General features: G+C 42.6%; 1 protein-coding gene across 1 annotated transcript; it reads right to left on the bottom strand.

Annotated features, from left to right (window-relative positions):
* Positions 1–357: 357 nt before the first annotated feature.
* On the bottom strand, positions 358–10127 carry LOC123092099 (retinoblastoma-related protein 2). Its single transcript, XM_044513780.1, has 18 exons — positions 9865–10127; positions 9683–9781; positions 9476–9603; positions 9285–9381; positions 9126–9172; positions 8750–8933; positions 8447–8513; positions 8152–8331; positions 7858–8048; positions 6909–7776; positions 5790–5934; positions 5609–5681; positions 5358–5531; positions 5168–5281; positions 4919–5048; positions 4725–4837; positions 970–1085; positions 358–871 (listed from the first exon to the last, which is right to left on the bottom strand). The coding sequence occupies exons 1-18, from the start codon at positions 9922–9924 to the stop codon at positions 712–714; spliced, it is 2946 nt and encodes a 981-aa protein (XP_044369715.1). The 5' UTR covers positions 9925–10127; the 3' UTR covers positions 358–711.
* Positions 10128–23464: the final 13337 nt, after the last annotated feature.

The following is a 23464-nucleotide window of genomic DNA, read 5'->3' on the forward strand; positions in this document are numbered from 1 at the left end:
GCATGTGATATTGGTCTTTCCAAGATCATCATAGAATCTGATGCGAATAGGTGGTCAATCTTTGGAGGAACAGAAGCGAAGGTAGATCAGAGATTGCATCCATCCTTCAGGAAATAGAAGAGCTTAGCAGGAATCTGGAGGTATTCCAGTTAACCTTTGCTGGTGCCAATGAACATCTTTGCGCTAAGCAAGCCTCAGAGAATAGAAGATTTTTATGGATTAATTATGTACAGAACTTCTTTGTTCCCTACTTGCTGAACGATTGTAATCCCGTTGTTTAAATGAATGAAAGCTCTCGATTTGCAAAAAAGAAAGTAGTCACACCCAGTTTCCATTACACATGCCACAAGAAGGTAGTACAAACAAATTAATGCTATACTATCACTGGCGGGAAACTGGGACAGTAAAAGCATTCCACAAGTCACATGCCGGATTTTCTATAGTAAACGCCAACAGATTATACACTGAAACATAACGCCGGTTATTATTTTACACAGCTTACACCCTACTGTTTTTCATCAGCTGGAAAATAAAATGATACACCAGGAATGGTAATGCTTAAGTAATCAGCCACTTTTATACTGCTGCTACTCCCTAACACACAGATGTACTACAGTTGAAGCATTCTGAGTTCACCCACTTATTCAGAAGAACAGAAGGCCTTCTGTGGGGTCGCGAGCTATATACAGAGGGAGATGCTCATTTATTTGCTCAAGAATCTGGTCCTGGGTTGTCCTTCCTTGACAAGAAACTGAATGAACCCGCAGGATCCGAAGAGGCAGGGACACCATTTGGTTGGCCCAGACTGCCAGCTACCACTGAATCACTAACCATGTCAAAGTTTATTCGAGTGTTGATTCTCCTGCTGGTGCTGCAGGTTAGAGTGAAATGAGTGATGGCAATGTGTTGTCAACACAACTCCCATGTAGCAAGAAAAATGCCTTATATTTTTTAAGAAAGTTGACATACTAATTTAGACAATTATTTATAGCGGCCAAATCTTCAGATGGGCTCTGGTAAGCATGTGTGCTTTCGCCAATGCAAGCATAAAAACTCCTCGAACTTGGTGAAAGCAATGCATCCTTCTGTCAAGTGGAATAGAGAAGCACATGTTGCAGAGAGTTAGTTCACAAAGATACATTAATAACTTATATGTTTCACTGCACTCATACAGTCAGGGTTTTAGCAGAGACCACTTGCAAGTGGAATTGCAGTTTGTAGACCTAAATAACTCGAAGTGGCTGTTATGGCAAACACGTGTGGTTCTGGTGTTAAAGCAGACCATGCTATAGCAGACAAGAGTCTAGCAGCACCACGATGGTTCAGTTTTTTTTTCACTGGCATATGTATCTTCATGATTTTTTTTGGGAACACACCTTGACTACCCATAAGTAACTAGTAAGTCTCTGCTTTGCATGGATATAAGTAATCACTTTACTTCTGAAAACATCAAGCTTGGTGTGCTCATCACAGCCAGGACATATGCTAGTGCTGCCCATCCCTGGACTAATTTTCTGTGCTCCTTGGAGTATGTACTCCCATATTTAATATACCTCTTAACTAACTTATTATACCTCTTCATCATACTCAATATACCTTATTAATTATTCCAAGATACCTCGAAACAAGTTTTACGAAAAAATATCGTCAGTGTTATGGCGCTGCTAGAAGGAGGGCGCGAGAGGGCCGGCCGGGGGCCTTTTTGCCCACGGCCGGGCAAGAGGGAAGGGATTTCCTTCTTAATTCTTGCTTGATTAGATTGATACATTTCCTCTCTTTATATAAAAAGGTTTACCTGACTCCCAAGCAAGGCTTACTTGACCCCTAAGCAAGCGACTCTTATCTCTAATTAACCCTAAGACTAATGGGCCCATTAGGCCCATTACATACTCTAACACTACACCCCACCTAGACATGCAGCTTGTCCTCGAGCTGCAGCCTAACCAACTTATAACCATGACTGACGCAACACAAACCTAACACCTAAAAACAAGCCTTTTACATCTCGGCTTGTTTTATTATTCTCAACCTGAAATGGACTGGGACGCTTTATTTTGGACCCCTTAACAAAAAGTGGACACCATCCGCACGTCGGATGTGCACGTGTACAGCCACCTGGATCCCATGGACACCACCTGGACAAAAGGAGTGCATGTGTATGACCACCTGGAAGTGGTCGCAAGAGTGACCAGCAGAGGCGCCCTCGCGGCGGCCGGTGGCGGAATGCAGTGGTGCTACGCGGTGCGCTGCTGTCGGTGACACCATGCCTTCTCCCTGCCGGACGGCTGTTGGTTTGCACCGCACAGGGAAGAGTGGAGGGCTTGCGATGGAGAATGACGAGGAGGGGTGCGCCCCCCAACCGCCAATGTCGCGGACTTTGAGGTCGCTGCCCGCGGGGAAAACAGCGTGCCCGCCGCCCGTGGGGAAACCGCATGCCCAAGATCCCCGACGCAGCGGATGAGATCGAGGTCCTTTGCGCAGCGAAGGGCAACTTGGAGGAGCGGCAGTTGCAGACCACGCATCTCCCGCACACGCCGACGCGCTAGGAGGCCGCGCGTAGCGGCCTGCAGCCACATCGCCGCCGACACGTGGCGGGTAGCGATCCAAGACGAAAGCGGTGAAGGCGACGGCGGGGACTTGATCTGCTGGATGTGGACGCCCTGGGATGACGGCGGCGCTGATGGGAACGAGGTAGTCGCAGTACCGTTGTAGGGCATCCCATACTAGGCGGTGGAGCTGACCGGCGGTGGCTGCTGCAGCTGCAGCGGCTGCTGCGGTGTCGCGCCGGGCAACGGCAGCGGCTGCTGCAGCGGAGCGCCGGGCACGGCGGCGGCCGCCAGGAGCGGCGGCTGCCACTGCAGCCAGGGCTGGGCGGTGTTGGCGATGGATGGCAGCTACAGCGGCCGGCGAGCGCGGCGAAGGCCGCCTGGTGCGACGGCTGCCACTACAGCCACGGCGGCGCGGGGGCGGCAATGGGCGGCGCAGCCGGATGCGACCCGTAGGACCCGGCCAAGAACAGGTGGATCTCCTGGACCGCCTGGGTTAGGTCCCGCAGCACCCCGGACACCTCCTCCGAGGTGAGGACGGCGGGGGCGGGCGCGACGGAGGATACCGGCGCGAGCAGGAGCGAGGCGACGGTCGTGGTGGAGGTGACCGGCAGCGGAAGAGACGGGCTTGGCGGCGGTGAAGACATGATCGAACCGAAGCTAGTTGATACCAAATTGTTATGGCGCTGCTAGAAGGAGGGCGCGAGAGGGCCGGCCTGGGGCCTTTTTGCCCACGGCCGGGCAAGAGGGAAGGGATTTCCTTCTTAATTCTTGCTTGATTAGATTGATACATCTCCTCTCTTTATATAGAGAGGTTTACTTGACTCCCAAGCAAGGCTAACTTGACCCCTAAGCAAGCGACTCTTATCTCTAATTAACCCTAAGACTAATGGGCCCATTAGGCCCATTACATACTCTAACAGTCAGAGCCCTCAGTTTATGCAGTATAAAACTGTAGTCCCTCCGTTCACAAATATAAGATGTTTTGGATATTACAAAATGGAGTACTTCCGGACTGAAATGAGTAAACAAAAACACTAAACCGTGTCTATATACATCGAATTCAGAAAACAGTTAGAGCATCTTATATTTGTGAACAGAGGGAGTAACATACAAAAAAACAGTTTAGGTGTAAATAATATTGAATATATGGTCTGAAATACAATTTTTCATGAAACTCGCTTTGGGGTATCTAGTACAACCTCTGCCAATATGTAAGACGTTTTTTGGTATTGCATAGGGCATAAAAAACGTGTTCCATTTTGTTATGGAGGGAGTAACGTTTAATGAAGTATATTAAAAATGATTTAAGGGGTATACTCAATTCATCGATGTGGTATATATATTAGGAGCGGGAGTACATACTCCCAGGAGTATCGAATCATTTTCCCAAGTTACATGTTTAACAATATATATAATAGCGGTACCACAGGTTGGAATTTCAGGCATCATTCATAACATACGTGTATGTCAGTTGAACCTAAGTTACATTAAGTGCTTATAGATGCATTGTGCAACCTCCAACAACCACTAGCTCTACACCGCAAAAAAGAACAACCATGAGCTCTGTGTTTCCTCAGTAACTACAATAAATGCTTGTCTTTTCATAGTAGTTTCATGGGCAGTTTAACTACTGCAACCTTTTCTTATATATCAACTCAATGTTATCTTTTCTGTGCCAGTAAAGAAAATCCAGTCAGGAATATAAACGTTTACTTGATGAGTTGCTTTCCACACTATGATTTGAACTGTAGGCAACTTTCCTCCACTTTTTCAAAAATGGACCTATTAGCCTGAGCATACTTAGAGTGAAGCGTCCCGCAAACAAAAGAATTAAGTGAAATGTGGTGACACAGGAAATAACAGCAGTAGGAAGTGTTACAACTTACACGCTCTTTAACAGTATAAAAGGTAGTCTGATGACCTGTATTGCTAGAATTGCCACAGTTATTGATTCAAAAGCAAAGAGTACCCTAAAATGGTCCTATGGAGAATTTAGAACAGGAACACGCTATATGGAAATATCATGCATAAACCTATCAAACTAAAGGCACACTGACAGACAGCATATATAGGTATACAGGTCAGCCTAACAATTTAAATATACTAGACGAAGAAAAACAGAAAAAAAAAAGTAAAGCAATTGAACATGGAAATGAGCAAACACAAAAATCACACCTTGGTTTGCCGCAGAGGAGAAATATAAACATTATGGGAAGATGAGACTTTCTTTGGGGACATATCTGGTAGATTTGAGAAGGGGGATGGCTTTGGTGATCCAGAAATTTGGCCTACAATGAAGGTGATTAAAATGGTATTAGTTAATTATAAGTTAATAGACATAAGATAAAACTAAAGAGCAGAGCAAATACTATTAGGATTCTTCTTGTTGTCCGGATGAGCACCACCAGAAGGGATTAATGCCACCAAGAAAGGCTTGACTGCTGGAACAAACACCTCATTATAAAAAACAATGATGTCAACATGGTGTGATCCAAGTCCCTGACAGAAAGAAAAAGAATTGTCAGAAGAGAAGAACAACAAAGATGAAACCAGAAGTTCAGGAAAGAATTATCAGAAGAAAAGAAAAATAAAGTGAAATTTCATATTCATGTACATACTCCATTGTGATTTGTATTCACAACAAAGACACTTCTAAAAACTTCTGGTATACATTGTTGTTCCCTTCTGTAATTGTTGACAATCTCCTTGAACGTCAGTGTTAATTGAGAAACCTGTCAGAAGAGCTGTTGTCAGCAGAGAGAACTCGAAAGAAGTAATATAGAGCTAATTGGCTAGCATAAGCAAGACCTTTGCAACACCATAGAGAGAACAAAGGATAAGCTGATCAATGTGTCGGTTAAAAAATAAAGTTGTCTGTTGATCAAGAATCTGCTTGAAGATATTATAGACACGCTCTGTCTGTTCCACATGCCGAAGCCTTTCACACAGGTTCCTTATTCTAATAGCAGCCAACTTCAAGATCTACAGAAGTTCAACCCAGAATCAGAAATATGAAAACAGAACTAAATGGTCGAAAATGAAGATTACACGACCCGCACTTTGGAGAAGAAGATGTGAACCCCTACTTCAGCACATTTTTCATTCCCACCAACCAGATTGCTGACAGTGGGACTGCACAAGAAACAAGTATAAATATAACCTTCAGAAAAAATATGAATGTTTGGTTAACATAAAAATACTATGTCTGGAAACTAGTAAAAACTGAAATGTGAGACAGGCCTTGCAAATGTCGACTGGAGAGGACGCCATTTCGCTTTCAAAGTATAGCTTTGTTTTGCTGGTGGTGTCTGTGAAATTTGGTCTACCAGTGTGCTCCTCGGTTCAATGCATAATCTCTTTGGTGACCTACTGTCACCATTCTCATCTACATTGAATATGTGAAGCAATTAACAGAAGAACTTAAAACCATTGGCAGTTACGTAAGATTGCAGAACTGCTTGTTTCAAATAAAATCACAATTAGGTTCTTATGGTTATTGAACTTTGAAGATCTTGCATGATGAACACCTCAATATGCCCCATATTGGCATACCATTCACTCTGCAGGCATGTCTCAGCTAGAAGCAATCATGCTACAGTTCATATAAACAAAAATAAGGCCACCGGACTACTCTTTGAAAATTTCAGTACATGACATGTACTAGTTAATGGACCAGCTGCAGTAAGCCGAATATACTGTCATGAATAACCAAGTTTATATAGCAACCTCGGGTTTTATTGATGCATACTACTTTTTCACAATTGTAGAAAGGCTAGTTTTTAGATTCTGGGGACCATAGTCTGTCAAGCACGAACCGCCCATCCAAACTTACACTAGAAGGATCTACTACTGACATAACCCTAATTATTGAAAAGTAGAAAAAGTAAATGACAATATTCTTCATTGAGAGGGGTCGGCCCCTTTATATGGTAGACAAGACTTGACCATCCAGCCAGTAAATCTATTCAAGCTCTAATAAGATCTGGATGAGGATTCGGAGCTCTGGGGTGCTCCACCCCCCTATATGAATATTAAAAAAAAAATCTAGAATTTTGGGATATCAAACCTGGGTGCCCAATCTAGCTCATGTGTATTTTTCCTAAACTGACTGGACTCTTTCTAACATAGTTGCTTAATCAACCAGGACTCTACTTAAGGGATAAGACTGATGTAAGGAGCATGAGCACTGTGCAATCAAATTGGCAGATGGACATCTCAAAATACCAAAATAGACGAAATTGATCAGAAGATGAACAATGTGCAAGTAGCAACCTCAATATCAGGACTACTCGGTTTGAAGTTTCTGAAGAGTTGGTCTCAGAAAACTTCAGATGAAGTCAAGGCCGAATAGCAATGTACCTGAATCGGCAGCCCGTTTTTTAGATGGTGTAGCTGGCAAGTCTTCAGCATGGAAATTCTGCCTTGCTACTATGTCATCAAGAGATGGCATTGATTCAACCAAAAGACCAAGGCGATTTATTTCCGGAGCAAGTGATGGCCTGGCAACAACCAGTGAATTATACAGTGATGAACCTTTCTCCCATGCCATGCTTTCCAAAAGCTGTTCTTCTAATGAATTTAAATGTCTTTTCAATTCTCTTGGAAGGCTTTCTTCATGTCTCACGAAGTTCTCAATTATCTTGCTCAAATCAAATGCAGTTAGACCAGTACTCTCCAAGACAGCAGGGAACATCATGATGACTGTCTTATGTGTTGCCAAAACCAGTTCGGCTGAACATGCAATCAAGCATCGGTGAAAACGCTCATTTGACAACAATGGAGTCAGATTATTAACATTAGTATTGAGTGATTCTGCTCTGCAAATTGCCTCCAACACCCTATAGTACAACTTGGAGGCCTCCATCTTTCTTGCTTCGGCCCATGGAATATCAAAGGCATTTGTACAATTCAGGCCCATGGAACCAGCCCAATGGCCAGAAGGCTTAGTTGGAAAAATTGCTTCCAAAATTATGCTGACCCTTTTTGTTACATCACTTGTCAAATCAGTATCACAAGACGAAAGAAATTCCTCAAGCTTAGACGAAGGCTTCTCTGGCAACAAAGATATCACCTCACGAAGCCACTTAGCAGTTGTCATGGCAGAAGTCACTGGTGTCATCTGCACTACCTTAACTGAACCACCATTGGCAGGTGATGAAGGGGAACTAGGGACAGTCAACATGTTCTTTATTGTCTTTGTAGGCGACGCTAATGTTTCAAAGACACGCTGCAAAATGAGAGGGTCAAAATCATGTGGGGAAGGAATTCAATCTAGACTACTGACAGAATTATGAATTACTGAGGATACCTTCGGGCAGCTTAGATTAGTGAAATCTCTAGAAGAGTTCTCAGCACTGATTATATTGTCATTATTGATCAAAAACCTTTTCAAATCAAGCTCCCCTTCCCAGCTAGTGGTACTACTTAGCTTCTCCAACTTCTCAAAATTTGAATGAAAACACTCCTTATCAAGGAGATCTCTGAAATAAATTAGACCATCTGCCACCATAACAACACAACACTTAAGCTAATTAAACATAGCAAAATAACCGAAACTCAATAGGTCTGTGTGCACGCGAGAGAATGGATATACGGGTCATGCCTGTATCTATTTTATCCAAAGTTTCTATTTTGCACTCTGAAGCCCTTACTGCTTTCGTGCTGAAAAACACCTCTATAGCCTTGTGGAACTTCCCCATCATTTCTTTCAAGCGGTCTTCAGAGGTATGATAGTTATGACATAACGAAGCAAGGAGATCAACACCCCTCACCGTTTGTTTTACTGAATTGGATTAGAACAGCAAAACAAAATTGTAACTATGTGTTGCATAATGACAACTAAATTAAGGAGTGTGCCTTCAAGAAATAATAACTGATATAAAGGTGGGAATATTTACTTGAGTGAGAAGAACCTTCGATTGTGAAGCTCCTAAATTTAGCAGGTACATGAATTAAAAGTATGGCCTGCCACAGATTAAACAATTTTGACAAATAAGCCCAAGAAAGGATAGAAAGGATAAGAGAAAGTGGTGGCTATTTGGGAAACTGGTCACTTGAATATAAATACCAGCTCGTATTAAAAAAAATGAACTGTACCAGCTCATATAAAAAAAAATGAACTGTACCAGCTCGTGTTACTAACGGCTGAATAGAATATAACAAAATCAAAACAGAAGGGGGGGGGGGGGGGGGGGGCTGACCAATATGGCAACTAATCCATGGATGCAGGATACCAAGTCCTTAAACAATTCTGGTGATTTTGAACGGAGGGCTAAGAAAAATAGCCACCCAAAACAAAAATATTCAGGATTACTTTTAGTCGATCCAGGCTCCTGGCCAGTACTAGCATTTAAGAATAGCTCATTAAATGCTTTACAATAGAACCTGTCATATTGAGCATACGTTAAAACTAGACTAGAATTACCATGCAGAACAAATAAACAAATCACAAGATAATCAATTATATATTATTTTTAACGAAATTATGAACACCCCATCCTGCTGAAAGAGAAGAAAATCCACTGGTTATACTATTATCAAACTGAAGGTGATCTTATGGCATGTAAAGGTTTTCACCTGCTTGCATCTGCCAACAGATTTACCAAACTCTGCAGTTGTTTCAGCTGGAACCACAAGTTACAACACCAGTACATAAATAAACAAGTTAGCACCTGCACCTCATGAAGATCTCATCTCAGTATGTTGAAAATGAGACAGGACTGACCATCAACCCACCTCTAGCTGATCTTCCCAATCCGTCCCATACCAGCTCCGTAAAACATGGTCAATCTTCGAAAGAAGCTGCTGTGATTCCTTGAAGAAATCATTATACCTGCAAAGAAAACAAAAGGAAACCGCAACCAATTCAACCAAACGCTAATATTTACTAAACCAGAATTACAACCATCATAACAGATATCACGCACTTGAGTTTGCATCCCTCCAAGATCTTCCACAGCCTAACCCTGGAGCTCTCCTCCTTCATCCCCTTTCCCTTCAGCTTAGCCACGCAGTAAAGCACAAAAGCAAAACATAGCCTCTCCACATCCTCGGGCTGCAGGGATCCAATCCAAAACTTAGCAAGAAATCGCGTAAGAATTGAGAATTTCAGCACAAAAGAGAGCACTCCTGACCGATTTGCTCCCAAACGAAGGGGGCGTGAGAAACACGCCCTTCCCCTCCTCCAGCAACGCCGCGGCCTCGCCAGCGACGCCCTCGTCCACTTCCAATTCCTGCATCAAACCTTCAGTGATTAGTAAGAGAATTCTCACCCCGGACGTCAGAGGATTTCAGCAGTGGCGAAGAAATATCTGACCTTGCAGAGATCGGCGAAGTGCGTCTCCACGGCGGGAGTAGGCGGAGGTTGCGGCTCCATGGATTATACGAGTTGTTCGGTCAATCACGAGGCTTCAGAGGCATCAAACGGTGTAGGCTAAGAGGCCGACGCCTCGTATTGAACCGCTTGAGAATTCACCGGATTGCGCAGCTCCGGCGAGCTAGGGTTTGGGGGTTTGGGGATCGGGATTAAGAAATAACTTGTTCAAAGGGGTTTATGGAGAAACTTCCGTTGTCCGTCTTGCCCCGCTTATGAACAGTGGGGTTTGCTAGATATTTGCGAATTGTGTGATTCAAAAGGGGCTGGACTGCAAAAGTAGGCGCTGTTATTTTCATTTTGGACCCCACTGCTCCCGATATAATTTTTTCAAAACTAGTAAAACTGCCCGTGCGTTGCAACGGGTAAAAAGTATCCCTACTACCACCGGAGCAAAAACTTGCACCATTCTGCTAAAGGGCACAATGTGTAAGATCGATCTCTACTTTTTTTTTGAGAAACAACTTGAACTTTATTAATTAGAAATAATCGTTACATCGTCTATAAGTAGAGTTACAAGATTTTGCATGGACTCCTCTATCCAATCCCTAGTAATGGAACATTTTGCTAATCTAGCAAGCTCATCAACTACTTTATTCGCTTCACTACATCAACTACTTTATTCGCTTCACTATTACAATGTTCAAAACTGGTGTGAGGAAAATCACAGGACATAAAAGAACAGTCCTCAAAAATTGCGTCAATGACTTCCATATTATCAGAATTGATAATGAGACGATTGCAGCTTGTCTTTTGTGCCAAACCTAAACCAAACCTGAGTGCTAACACCTCCGCTGTCAGAGCATCCGCACAGTACTAAATCTTCCAGCTACCACCTACTATGAAGTTTCCTTTGTCGTATCTAGTAACAGCACCCGCTGTGCCCCTTAGCTGATCATGATCAAAACAAGCATCCACATTCAATGACACAGGCTTTTTTTACCACTTCATACAACCCCAAATGTTCCCACACTTTTGTCGGATTAAAGGATCTGCAAACCCTTGAGAGGTTCGAACTCTGGGGTGCATGCGGAGATCTCAACCTACCCAGCCTGCCTACTCGTGATCCTCCTAAGCCTAGAGCGACAAGCTCAAAAAGACAAAGAGACACAACAGTTTATCCTGGTTCGGGCCACCTTGCGGTGTAATACCCTACTCCAGCGTTTTGGTGGATTGCCTCGGAAGGCTGAGGATGAACTAGTATAGTGGATGAACTGGCCTCAGGAGGTGAGGTGTTCTTGAGCTCAAGGGAGCTGGTGTGGTGTGAGCTAGTTCGACTTGTCCTCCTCCCAAAGGTTGGCGGGAAGGGAGCTGATTCCTCCCCATCTATCTCCATGCTCTTCTCGCGGGGTTGATTCCTCCCTTCTCCCCCTTTCTTCAATGTTGTGACATCGCATTACCAGATCCACCTGCTGCATCTGGACCCCCGCTCTGTTATCCTTCTCACAGTCTTCGCCTTCCTCTACGAGGCCATGGTCGGCATTACTCCTTCCATGGCCTTATTTCGCCATTTTTCCTTGCTTCGGTTGGTCGATGCCCGCCAATGCTCTGGGTGCGCGACCTTTGAAGCTATGGCCGCAACCGCCGGTTCGGGAATCGACTTCGAGCTCTCGCCTGCTGCAAAGGGATTCCGAAAGCAGTGGATGCTCATGGATGCCCGCGCGTTCAGCCCCCTGCTCTTGACTCCTGGGGCACCGGCCTCGCCTAGCTCCGGTTGGTGCCACGAGAGGCTCTCCGACCGGCGTCTTGCTTTCGTCTAGAAGAGATTGGCGAGGCTTCAGGAATTGGAAGTGATGGCGCCAATGGTGGTGAAGGAGTTTTTCAGGCAGTGCATCGCTCCCCTTCAGTGCCACTCTTGTCCAATGTGGGACCTTGCGGGCGTCGAGGATCCAATGAGGCTGCAGAGGCCATCATTGGCCGCTGGGACCCTAAGTATGGTGCTCAAACTCCTGATAGGCGAACCCGAGTCTGCTGACCTTCTGGGGGGTGGCTGCCTGATGACCCACAAGTGTAGGGGATCTATCGTAGTCCTTCCGATAAGTAAGAGTGTTGAACCCAACGAGGAGAAGAAGGAAATGATAAGCGGTTTTCAGTAAGGTTTTCTCTGCAAGCACTAAAATTGTAGGTGATAGATAGTTTTGTGATAAGATAAATAGTAACGAGCAACAAGTAAATAAAGTAAATGAAGTGCAACAAGGTGGCCCAATCCTTTATGTAGCAAAGGATAAGCCTGGACAATTTCTAATAATGAGGAAGGAGCTCCCGAGGACACATTGCGAATTATCTTCAAGCTAGTTTTCATCACGTTCATAAGATTCGCGTTCGGTACTTTGATAATTTGATATGTGGGTGGACCGGTACTTGGGTACTGCCCTAACTTGGACAAGCATCCCACTTATGATTAACCCCTATTGCAAGCATCCGCAACTACAAAAAGGAGTATTAAGGTAAACCTAACCACATCATTAAGCATATGGATCCATATCAACCCCTAACGAAGCAACGCATAAACTAGGGTTTAAGCTTCTGTCACTCTAGCAACCCATCATCTACTTATTACTTCCCCATGCCTTCCTCTAGGCCCAAATAATGGTGAAGTGTCATGTAGTCGATGTTCACATAACACCACTAGAGGAAAAGACAACATACATCTCATCAAAATATCGAACGAATACCAAATTCACATGACTACTAATAGCAAGACTTCACCCATGTCCTCAGGAACAAACATAACTACTCACAAAGCATATTCATGTTCATAATCAGAGGAGTAATAATATGCATAAAGGATCTGAACATATGATCTTCCACCAAGTAAACCAAATAGCATCAACTACAAGGAGTAATCAACACTACTAGCAACCCACAGGTACCAATTTGTGGTTTTGATACAAGATTGGATACAAGAGATGAACTAGGGTTTTGAGAGGAGATGGTGCTGGTGAAGATGTTGATGGAGATTGACCCCCTCCCGAAGGGAGGTGTCCCCGGCAGAACAGCTCCGCCAGAGCCCTAGATTGATTCCGCCAAGGTTCCGCCTCGTGGCGGCAGAGTTTCGTCCCGTAAGCTTGCCCACAATTTTTTCCAGGGTAAAAGTGATGATATAGCAGAAGATGGACACCGGAGGCCCACCAGGGGGCCCAGGAGATAGGGGGCGCACCCTATAGGGGGGGCGTCCCCCTGTCTCCTGGACAGGGTGTGGCCCCCCTGGCCTATTTCTTTCGCTCATAAATTCTTATTAAATCCAAAAAGTTGCTTCGTGGAGTCTCAGGGCTTTTGGAGCTGTGCAGAATAGGTTTCCAATGTTTGCTCCTTTTCCAGACAGAATTCCAGCTACCGGCATTCCCCCTCTTCATGGTAAACCTTGTAAAATAAGAGAGAATGCCATAAGTATTGAGATATAATGTGTAATAATAGCCCATAATGCAATAAATATTGATATAAAAGCATGATGCAAAATGGACGTATCAACTCCCCCAAGCTTAGACCTTGCTTGTCCTCAAGCGGAAGCCGAAATCGAAAAATATGTCCGCATGTTTAGAGATAGAGGTGTCGATAAAAATAAAATACGGACATGAGAGCATCATGATCATTCTAATAACAACAACATATATAGATTTTGTCATATGATTTCCTATGCTCAAGTAATAAGCAATTCACAATGTCAAGTATGGTTCAAAAACTTCATTGGGAACTAACAAACTATAATCTCAGTCATTGAAGCAATTGCAATTTATCGTAACATCAGAAAGAGTCAATAATAGAGCTTTTCAGCAAGCTCACATACTCAACTATCTCGTAGTCTCCTGCAACTGCTAACACTCACGCAGTACTTATGGTTATAGAGTTTCAGCCGGACATTGAGAAAGATAGGGGCTTATTATGTTGCCTCCCAACATATTCACCTTTAGGTGATGTCAACAATAATAGCCTATGCCAACTTACATCCAATTGGATGTATATATCATGATCTTTCAAACACGAGGAGCTTGCCAAAGGATAAAATGAAAAAGGGAAAGGTGAGGATCACCTTGACTCAAGCATAAAGTAAAAACATAAAGTAAAAGATAGGCCCTTCGTAGAGGGAAGCAGAGGTTGTCATGCGCGTTTAGGGTTGATGTACAAAATATTAATGCAAAAGAACGTCACTTTATATTGCCCCTTGTATGTGGACCTTTATTATGTAGTCCGTCGCTTTTATTACTTCCACAACAGGTTCGTACAAAGCTTATTTTCTCCGCACTAATAAGTCATACATATTTAGAGAGCAATTTTTATTGCTTGCACCGATGACAACTTACTTGAAGGATCTTACTCAATCCATAGGTAGGTATGGTGGACTCTCATGGCAAAACTGGGTTTAAGGATATTTGGAAGCACAAGTAGTATCTCTACTTGCTGCAAGGAATTTGGCTAGCATGAGGGGGAAAGGCAAGCTCAACATGTTTGGAAGGTCATGACAATATACTTTAACTGAGATGTCGAAAAACATAAACCATTACATTGTCTTCCTTGTCCAACATCAACTCTTTTAGCATGTCATACTTAATGAGTGCTTCACAATCATAAAAGATGTCCAAGATAATATATTTATATGTGAACCCCTCTTTCCTTATCACTTCCTATTAATTGCAATGATGACCAAGACTACGTTCATCAACTCTCAACAATTTTTATGCCTCATACTTTCTATGTGTGAAGTTATCACTATACGTAAGATCAATATGAACTCTTTTATTCTTTCTACTTTCTCAAGATCACAACAACATAGCAAAGCCCTTAGCTCAACACTAATCTTTATTATAGATAGCATACGGACTCGATTACATAAAGAGATCACAAAGCAAAACTCGAAACTACTTGATATCAAAACTTCAAACTACTAGATCAAGATACTACTAAAAGGATCGAACTAAATAAAGCGGTAAAGATAGGAGTGTGATGGTGATACGATACCAGGGCACCTCCCCCAAGCTTGGCAGTTACCAAGGGGAGTGCCCATACCCCTGTGATTATTTCTCCTTCTTCACGGTTGGTGTTACGATCTTCTTGGCGATGATGCCCTTCAGGATACGGTTCTCCTCCTCGAGCCTATTGACTTGTTGTTTGAGGTCCATAATTTCTTTACGGAGCTTGCCCGTAACGGCCAAAGCTCCTTTTACCCAAGGATGCTGCATAGCTTCTGGAGAACACATGAAACTCTTTTTCATATTTTCATAAGAAAGAAAGCTAGAGTTGGAAGGGATGACCGAAGCAGGGACAGCCAGGCTAGGTAGTTCCCCAATAGTGAATTCTGCTTGGAGATGAGAGGTAACTTCTTGATCTTCCTCCATGGCATCTATCCTTTTCAAATCAGCCTCCATCTCATCCTCCATTGATTGTCCAAAGTGATAGGCATCGCTATTTGCCCCTGGACCTGGCGTTGGGTGAGACACCCGACTCTCCCCAACTGACTCCTGAGAAGACATCTTGCTTTATTCTGCAACAGGAACAACTCGAAACGAAAACAGAGGATATTTGCGTGATACGATAGTTAAAACCTTCGGGAGTATATATAATGAATTTTTACCGACCAAATATGTAATATACAAGAAAACGGAGTCCGGGAGGCACACGAGGTGCCCACCTCGTGTCCCTTTCGGACTACTTCTTCCTTCCTAAAATTCTTAAATAATCCAAAACTGATAAAAAATGCCTTTAAAGTTGTTTTGGAGTCGGTTTACTTACCGTACCACATACCTATGCCTTTTCAGAGTCTGGAACGTTCTGGAAAGTGTCCCTTATATATTCCTCAGGAGTTACGGTTTCAATAATATTAGTTCAACATTGATAGGATTACCTGAAATATAATGTTTAATTCTTTGACCGTTTAGCACCTTCGGATTTGTGCCTTCGAAGTTGTTGATTTTTATAGCACCAGAATGACAGACCTCCTCGATAACGTAGGGACCTTCCCATTTTGAGAGAAGTTTTCCTGCAAAAAATCTTAAACGAAAGTTGAATAATAACACATAATCTCCTACGTTAAACTCATGCTTTTGTATCCTCTTATCATGCCAGCGTTTGACTTTTTCTTTGAAAAGCTTGGCATTCTCATAGGCTTGGGTTCTCCATTCATCAAGTGAGCTAATATCAAACAACCTCTTCTCACCAGCAAGTTTGAAGTCACAATTGAGCTCTTTAATAGCCCAATATGCCTTATGTTCAAGTTCAAGAGGTAAATGACATGCTTTTCCATAAACCATTTTATAAGGAGACATACCCATAGGATTTTTGTATGCAGTTCTATAGGCCAATAATGCATCATCAAGTTTTTTGGACCAATTCTTTCTAGATCTATTCACAGTCTTTTGCAATATTAATTTGAGCTCTCTATTGCTCAACTCTACTTGACCACTAGACTGTGGATGATAAGGAGATGCTATTCTATAATTAACATCATACTTAGCAAGCATCTTATGGAAAGCACCATGAATAAAATGTGAACCACCATCAGTCATAAGATATCTAGGGACTCCAAACCTCGGAAAAATAACTTCTTTAAGCATTTTAATAGAAGTGTTATGATCAGCACTACTAGTTGGAATAGCTTCTACCCACTTAGTAACGTAATCAACAACAACTAAAATATGTGTATAACCATTAGAGGCAGGAAAAGGTCCCATATAATCAAAGCCCCAAACATCAAACGGTTCAATAACAAGAGAATAATTCATAGGCGTTTCTTGACGTCTACTAATGTTACCTATTCTTTGACATTCATCACAAGATAAGATAAACTTACGAGCATCTTTGAAGAGAGTAGGCCAATAAAAACCAGATTGTAGTACCTTGTGTGCAGTTCTGTCTCCAGCGTGGTGTCCTCCATAGGATTCAGAGTGACACTTGTGTAGGATCTGTTCCTATTCATGCTCAGGTACACAACGTCTAATAACACCATCTACTCCTTCTTTATAAAGGTGTGGATCATCCCAGAAGTAATGTCTTAAATCATAAAAGAACTTTTTCTTTTGCTGGTATGTGAAACTAGGCAGTATATATTTAGCAACAATGTAATTAGCATAATCAGCATACCAAGGAGCAGTACGAGAAGCATTGACGACCGCTAATTGTTCATCAGGAAAGCTATCATTAATAGGCAGTGGGTCATCAAGAACATTCTCTAACCTAGACAAGTTATCTGCAGCGGGGTTCTCAGCTCCCTTTATATCAATAATATGCAAATCAAATTCTTGGAGCAAGAGAACCCATATAATGAGTCTAGGCTTAGCATCTTTCTTTTCCATAAGATATTTAATAGCAGCATGATCAGTGTGAATAGTAACTTTGGAATCAACAATATAAGGTCTAAACTTATCACATGCAAACACAACTGCTAAGAACTCTTTTTCAGTAGTAGCATAATTTCTCTGGGCAGTATCAAGAGTCTTACTAGCATACTGGATAACATTCAATTTCTTATCGACTCTTTGCCCTAAAATAGCACCTACAACATAATCACTAGCATCGCACATAATTTCAAAAGGTAAATTCCAATCAGGCGGTTGAACAATAGGTGCAGTGATCAAAGCTCTCTTAAGTGTTTCAAACGCTTCTGCACAATCATCATCAAAGACAAAAGGAATATCTTTTTGCAATAAATTAGTCAGAGGTCTAGAGATTTTAGAAAAGTCCTTAATGAACCTCCTATAAAAACCGGCGTGACCAAGGAAACTTCTTATACCTTTTATGTCCTTGGGACATGGCATCTTTTCAATAGCATCAACTTTGGCTTTATCAAATTCAATACCTCTCTCGGAGATCTTGTGCCCCAAGACAATGCCTTCATTAACCATAAAGTGACACTTTTCCCAATTCAGGATGAGACTTGTGTCTTCGCATCTCTGCAAAACTCGATCAAGGTTGCTCAAACAATCATCAAAAGAGGATCCATAGACGGAGAAGTCATCCATGAATATCTCACAAATCTTTTCACAAAAATTAGAAAATATAGCCATCATGCATCTTTGAAAGGTAGCAGGTGCATTACATAAACCAAAAGGCATACGTCTATAAGCAAAAGTACCAAAAGGGCAAGTAAAAGTAGTTTTAGATTGATCCTTCGCTGACATGGGTATCTGAGAGAAGCCAGAATAACCATCTAGAAAGCAAAAATGTGTGTGTTTGGATAGCCTTTCTAGCATTTGATCAATAAAAGGTAAAGGGCAATGATCTTTCTTAGTAGCTTTATTTAACTTAAGAAATCAATTACCATCCTATAGCCTGTAATAATTCTTTGTGGGATCAATTCATCTTTATCATTAGGAACAACGGTAATACCTCCCTTTTTGGGGACACAGTGGACAGGGCTTACCCATTCACTATCAGCAACAGGATAAATAATACCTGCCTCAAGGAGCTTTAGTATCTCCTTTCTTACCACTTCCTTCATCTTGGGATTTAATCATCTTTGAGGATCTCTAACTGGTTTGGCATCTTTCTCCACTGAAATTTTGTGTTGACATAATGTGGGACTAATGCCCTTAAGATCATCCAGAGTATATCTAATAGCAGCTCGGTGCTTCTTCAGAGTTTTCAATAATCTTTCTTCTTCTTTCACTGAAAGGTTAGCACTAATAATAACAGGATATATTTCTTTTTCATCAAGATAAGCATACTTATTATCAGGTGGTTTGAGTTCAAACACAGGATCACCCTTGGGTGGAGGGGGATCCCCAAGAATTTCAACGGGAAGGTTATGTTTCAACATAGGTTCCTGTTTAAGGAACACTTCATCTATTTCTTCTCTTTCCTTCATAAACATATCGTTTTCATGGTCTAGCAAATATTGTTCTAATGGATCAGTTGGAGGAACAACAATGGAAGCAAGACCAATAATTTTATCCTTACTAGGTGGTTCCCTTTCACGAGGTTGTCTACTAAACTTAGCAAAATTAAACTCATGAGACATACCATCTATGCCAACAGTGACAATATTCTTTTCACAATTAATCTTAGCACTAGCAGTATTCAAGAAGGGTCTACCAAAAATAATGGGACAAAAATCATCTTGTGGGGAACCAAGAACAAGAAAATCAGCAGGGTATTTAACCTTCCCACACAAAACTTCAACATTTCTAACAATCCCAATAGGTTTAATGGTATCCCTATTAGCAAGCTTAATAGTAACATCAATGTCTTCTAATTCAACAGGTGCAATGTCGTGCATAATTTCTTTATAAAGATCATAAGGTATCGCACTAGCACTAGAACCCATATCACATAAGCCATGATAACAATGATCTCCCGTTTTAACAGAAATAACTGGCATGCCTACAACAGGTCTACGTTTCTTAGTATCAGGTCTAGCAATATTAGCAGTCTCACCCAAGAAAGAAATAACATGCCCATCTAAGTCCTCATCCAAGAGATCTTTAACCATAGCAATACTAGGTTCAACATTAATTTGCTCAGGAGGTGTATAAGTCCTAGTATTACTCTTACGAACAACAGTCGAAGCTTTAGCACTAGAACAACAGTCGAAACTTAGGTGTCATACCTGACTCCTTACCATCGTCGGAACCCCAATCTTCAGAGTTGCGTTTAATTCTTTCCAATAAGTCCCATTTGAAATCAATAGTCTTCAGCATATAAGAACCAGCACAGGAAGTATCGAGTAAGTTGCGATTATCAAGAGAAAGTCGATCATAAAAATTATGAATAATCATTTCCTGAGAGAGATCATGATTGGGGCATGAATATAACATTGACTTAAGCCTTCCCCAAGCTTGAATGATGCTTTATCCTTCGCGAGGCCAGAAATTATATATGTAGTTACGATCACGATGAACAAGATGCATAGGATAGAACTTCTGGTGAAATTCCAACTTCAACCGCTTATAATTCCAAGATCCTGTATCATCACATAGCCTATACCATGTCAATGCATCTCCCTTCAAAGATAAAGGGAAGACCTTCCTTTTGACAACATCATTGGGAATACCTGCAAGCTTAAATAATCCACAAACTTCATCCACAAAGATAAGGTGTAAATCAGGATGCAATGTTCCGTCTCCTGCAAATGGATTAGCTAGCAGTTTCTCTATCATACCCGAAGGAATCTCAAAGTAAATATTTTCATAAAGTTCAATAGGTTGAGGAGCAACTCTTTCCTCTTCTGGTTGGGGTGAAGATACCCCAAAAAAGCCCCTCAAAGGATTAGTTTCCATAGTGACAAGTAACATCAAATTTCAGCACACTATATAAATTTTTCCTTACCAAGTTCCACTCACCAAAAGCGCTACTGTAACGCCCTCGATGCGGCTATATCTCCCACGTGTCGAAGCACGACTTAGAGGCATAACCGCATTGAAAGCAATGTCGCAAGTGAGGTAATCTTCGCACAACCCATGTAATACATAAGGGAAAAGATACATAGTTGGCTTACAGTCGCCACTTCACACAATACATAAATAAACATCCATCATCCAGATTACACTCAAGGTCCGACTACGGAACCAAAATAAAAGAAGACTACCCCAAATGCTACACAGATCCCCGATCGTCCCGACTGGGCACCTCTACTGATCATCTGGAAACGATACATAGTAACGACCAAGGGCCTCATCAAATTCCCACTTCAGCTCAGTTGCGCCATCTGCGCCAGTATCCTCGGCACCTGCATCTGTTTTGGTAGAATCTGTGAGCCACGGGGACTCAGCAATCTCACACCCGCGAGATCAAGACTATTTAAGCTCATAGGTAGGAAATGTGTAATATGGTGGAGCTGCGGCAAGCACTAAGCATATATGGTGGCTAACATACGCAAATGAGAGCGAGAAGAGAAGCAACGCATCGGTCGAGAAGCTAGAAGCGATCAAGAAGTGATCCTGAAACTACTTACGTCAAGCATAACACAAACTGTGTTCACTTCCCAGACCGCCGAGAAGAGACCATCACGGCTACACACTCGCTTGATGCATTTTAAAGAGGTCAAGTGTCAAGTTATCTACAACCGGACATTAACAAATTCCCATCTGCCTCATAACCGCGAGCACGGCTTTCGAAAGATTATATACCCTGCAGGGGTGTCCCAACTCAGCCCATCACAAGCTCTCACGGTCAACGAAGGAATAGACCTTCTCCCGGGAAGACTCGATCAGCCTCGGAATCCCGGTTCGCAAAACATTTCGACAATGGTAAAACAAGTCCAGCAAAGCCACCCGATGCACCGACAAATCCTGATAGGAGCTGCGCATATCTCGTTCTCTGGGCACAACGGATGAGCAAGACGTCGGGTTGGTATAGACCCTCGTTGCCCAGGGGACGCTGGACATCGCTCAGGTTGGACCAACACTCGAAGGAGCACTGGCCCGAGGGGGTAAATAAAGATGACCCTTGGGCTCGCGAAAACCCAAGGGAAAGGGCTTAGGTGGAAAATGGTAAACCAAGTTTGGGCCTTGCTGGAGGAGTTTTATTCAAAGCGAACTGTTAAGGGGGTCCCATAAATCACCCAACCGTGTAAGGAACGCAAAATCAAGGAACATAACACCGGTATACGGAACTAGGGCGGCAAGAGTGGAACAAGTCACCAGGCATAAGGCCGAGCCTTCCACCCTTTACCAAGTATATAAGGTGCATTAATATAAACAGGAGATATTGTGATATCCCAGAATAACCACGTTCCGACCTGGAACAAACTTCATCTTCACCTGCAACTAACAATGCTATAAGAGGGGCTGAGCAAAAGCGGTGACATAGCCAGACAAAGGGTTTGGTAGGACAGGATGGTTAGAGGTTTAACATGGCAATAGGTAGGCATGGTAAACAAAGGCAGGTAGGGCTAACATAGCGAAAGAGCGAGTACTAGCAAGCAAAGATAGTAATGATTTCGAAGGTATGATCATCTTGCCTGCAAGGTTCTCAGAGTTGTCGAAGGCTGGATCCTCGTAAGCGTACTCAACAGGTTCCTCGTGCACGTACTCATCTCCCGGCTCTACCCAAAGCAAGAACACAAGCAAGGAACCACAATAAATCATGGTGCAATGCACAAGCAACATGATGCAAAACATGTCATGATATGCGAGATGTGATATGCAATGCATATGCGTGCTTCGGAAGGAAAGATGATGAACAAGGCATCGACTTGGCAAACTAAGTATGCCGCTGGAAAGATGAGATGATTTCGGTTGAAATCGATATAAAGATCACCGGATTCGGATGCACGGTTTGCAAATGGCAAGCAAGACAAGAATGACACAAAGCTGCGATTAACAGCACGATGCTACTTAGCATGCAACAAGAAACTATGCTACAGCACCCCAACATAAAAACAAAGCATATGGAGATCATCTACAGGAGATGCTTTACAAAACAGGAACACTGAGCTACGGCTAATTCACATCATAACAGGTTCAAACAAGCATGGAGAAAGTGCAAAAAATTATCAGGTTGGACATGGCATAAACAACAGCACGAAGCAATGTTCAGAGCAAGTTATCAACATGCTACAGGAACTTATAATAGCAAACTAAGGCATGGCATGAATTTACTCAAAGCATAGATCAAAAGTCCCTTAGTGACCATAAGCCAAAAAGGATCAGAAAATATGATGGCACCCACGTAAACATAGCAAGTTTCGTTAACAGATTTCAGCAAACAAAGCATGTCATTGAAATAATTATGAAGGCACCTTCACGAGCTCGATGCACTCACTACAGAGCATCTCATGATAAACTAAGCATACATCCATCAAGAAGGCATGACATAGAAGCTATACATGGCAAGAAACAACATCATAGCATACCCGGACCAACTACAACAACCTCGGCCAAATTGAATAACATGTAAACAATCTGCCAGGAAACAATTTGAAGCAAAAGTAGAGCACGAAACTGACATGCTAGACTACTCCATAATTGCCACCAGGACCATGGATGGATAGAGCAAAATAATGTTTTCAAAACACCCTTACTGAAGTATCTCAAATTATGCATGGATCTCTCTGTAGCAACATGTTTACATGGCAATAAAATTACAGCAGAACAGGAACTAACAACAGCGTTAACACGAAGCCTAGTTTGCATGCTTGTGCTAGTCACCACATTGGTCACAAAAATACATAGTAAGCACCTATGTAAAGAAGACATAGCCTAGTTCAAAACATATTTAGGGACCAAGTCCATAGGATGCACACATCAATCATGGCAAAAATGACAAAAGAGTTCGTGCTGATAAGAATCTGAAACTAACAATATGAAGCCCTCTTCCAACAGCATTTCGGGCATCAAGATGACCTCAAATGCAAATGATGCAATGCAATGAAATGATGTACTCTCCGAGACGAACAATTTGACATATTATACGCACGAAACGGAGCTACGGGTGCGAAGATGCAATGCGATGAAGATGCAATGATTTTTACTGCAGATCTCAGGACTTAGTGAAAAAAACAGGGGGGGGAAGAGAAGTCAACCGGCCCGATCTGGATCTGACGCGAGGGTTCGCCGGAGTCGGGCTCGCCGGAGGCGGGGACGAGGCCGGGGCGGCCGGGCGGCAGCCGGAG

The sequence above is a fragment of the Triticum aestivum genome, chromosome 4B (assembly GCF_018294505.1).
Source record: "Triticum aestivum cultivar Chinese Spring chromosome 4B, IWGSC CS RefSeq v2.1, whole genome shotgun sequence".
In the NCBI taxonomy this organism is placed as follows: Eukaryota; Viridiplantae; Streptophyta; class Magnoliopsida; order Poales; family Poaceae; genus Triticum; species Triticum aestivum.

Bases quoted from the DNA above. Each gene is read 5' to 3' on its own strand.
- LOC123092099 (XM_044513780.1), bottom strand. From the start codon at position 9,924: ATGGAGCCGCAACCTCCGCCTACTCCCGCCGTGGAGACGCACTTCGCC. The intron at 8,934-9,125 runs GTGAAAACCTTT...TCAATATGACAG, and splicing joins CTGTTGGCAGATGCAAGCAG to GTTCTATTGTAAAGCATTTA. The intron at 5,682-5,789 runs GCCTGTCTCACA...TTTCTTGTGCAG, and splicing joins CTCCAGTCGACATTTGCAAG to TCCCACTGTCAGCAATCTGG.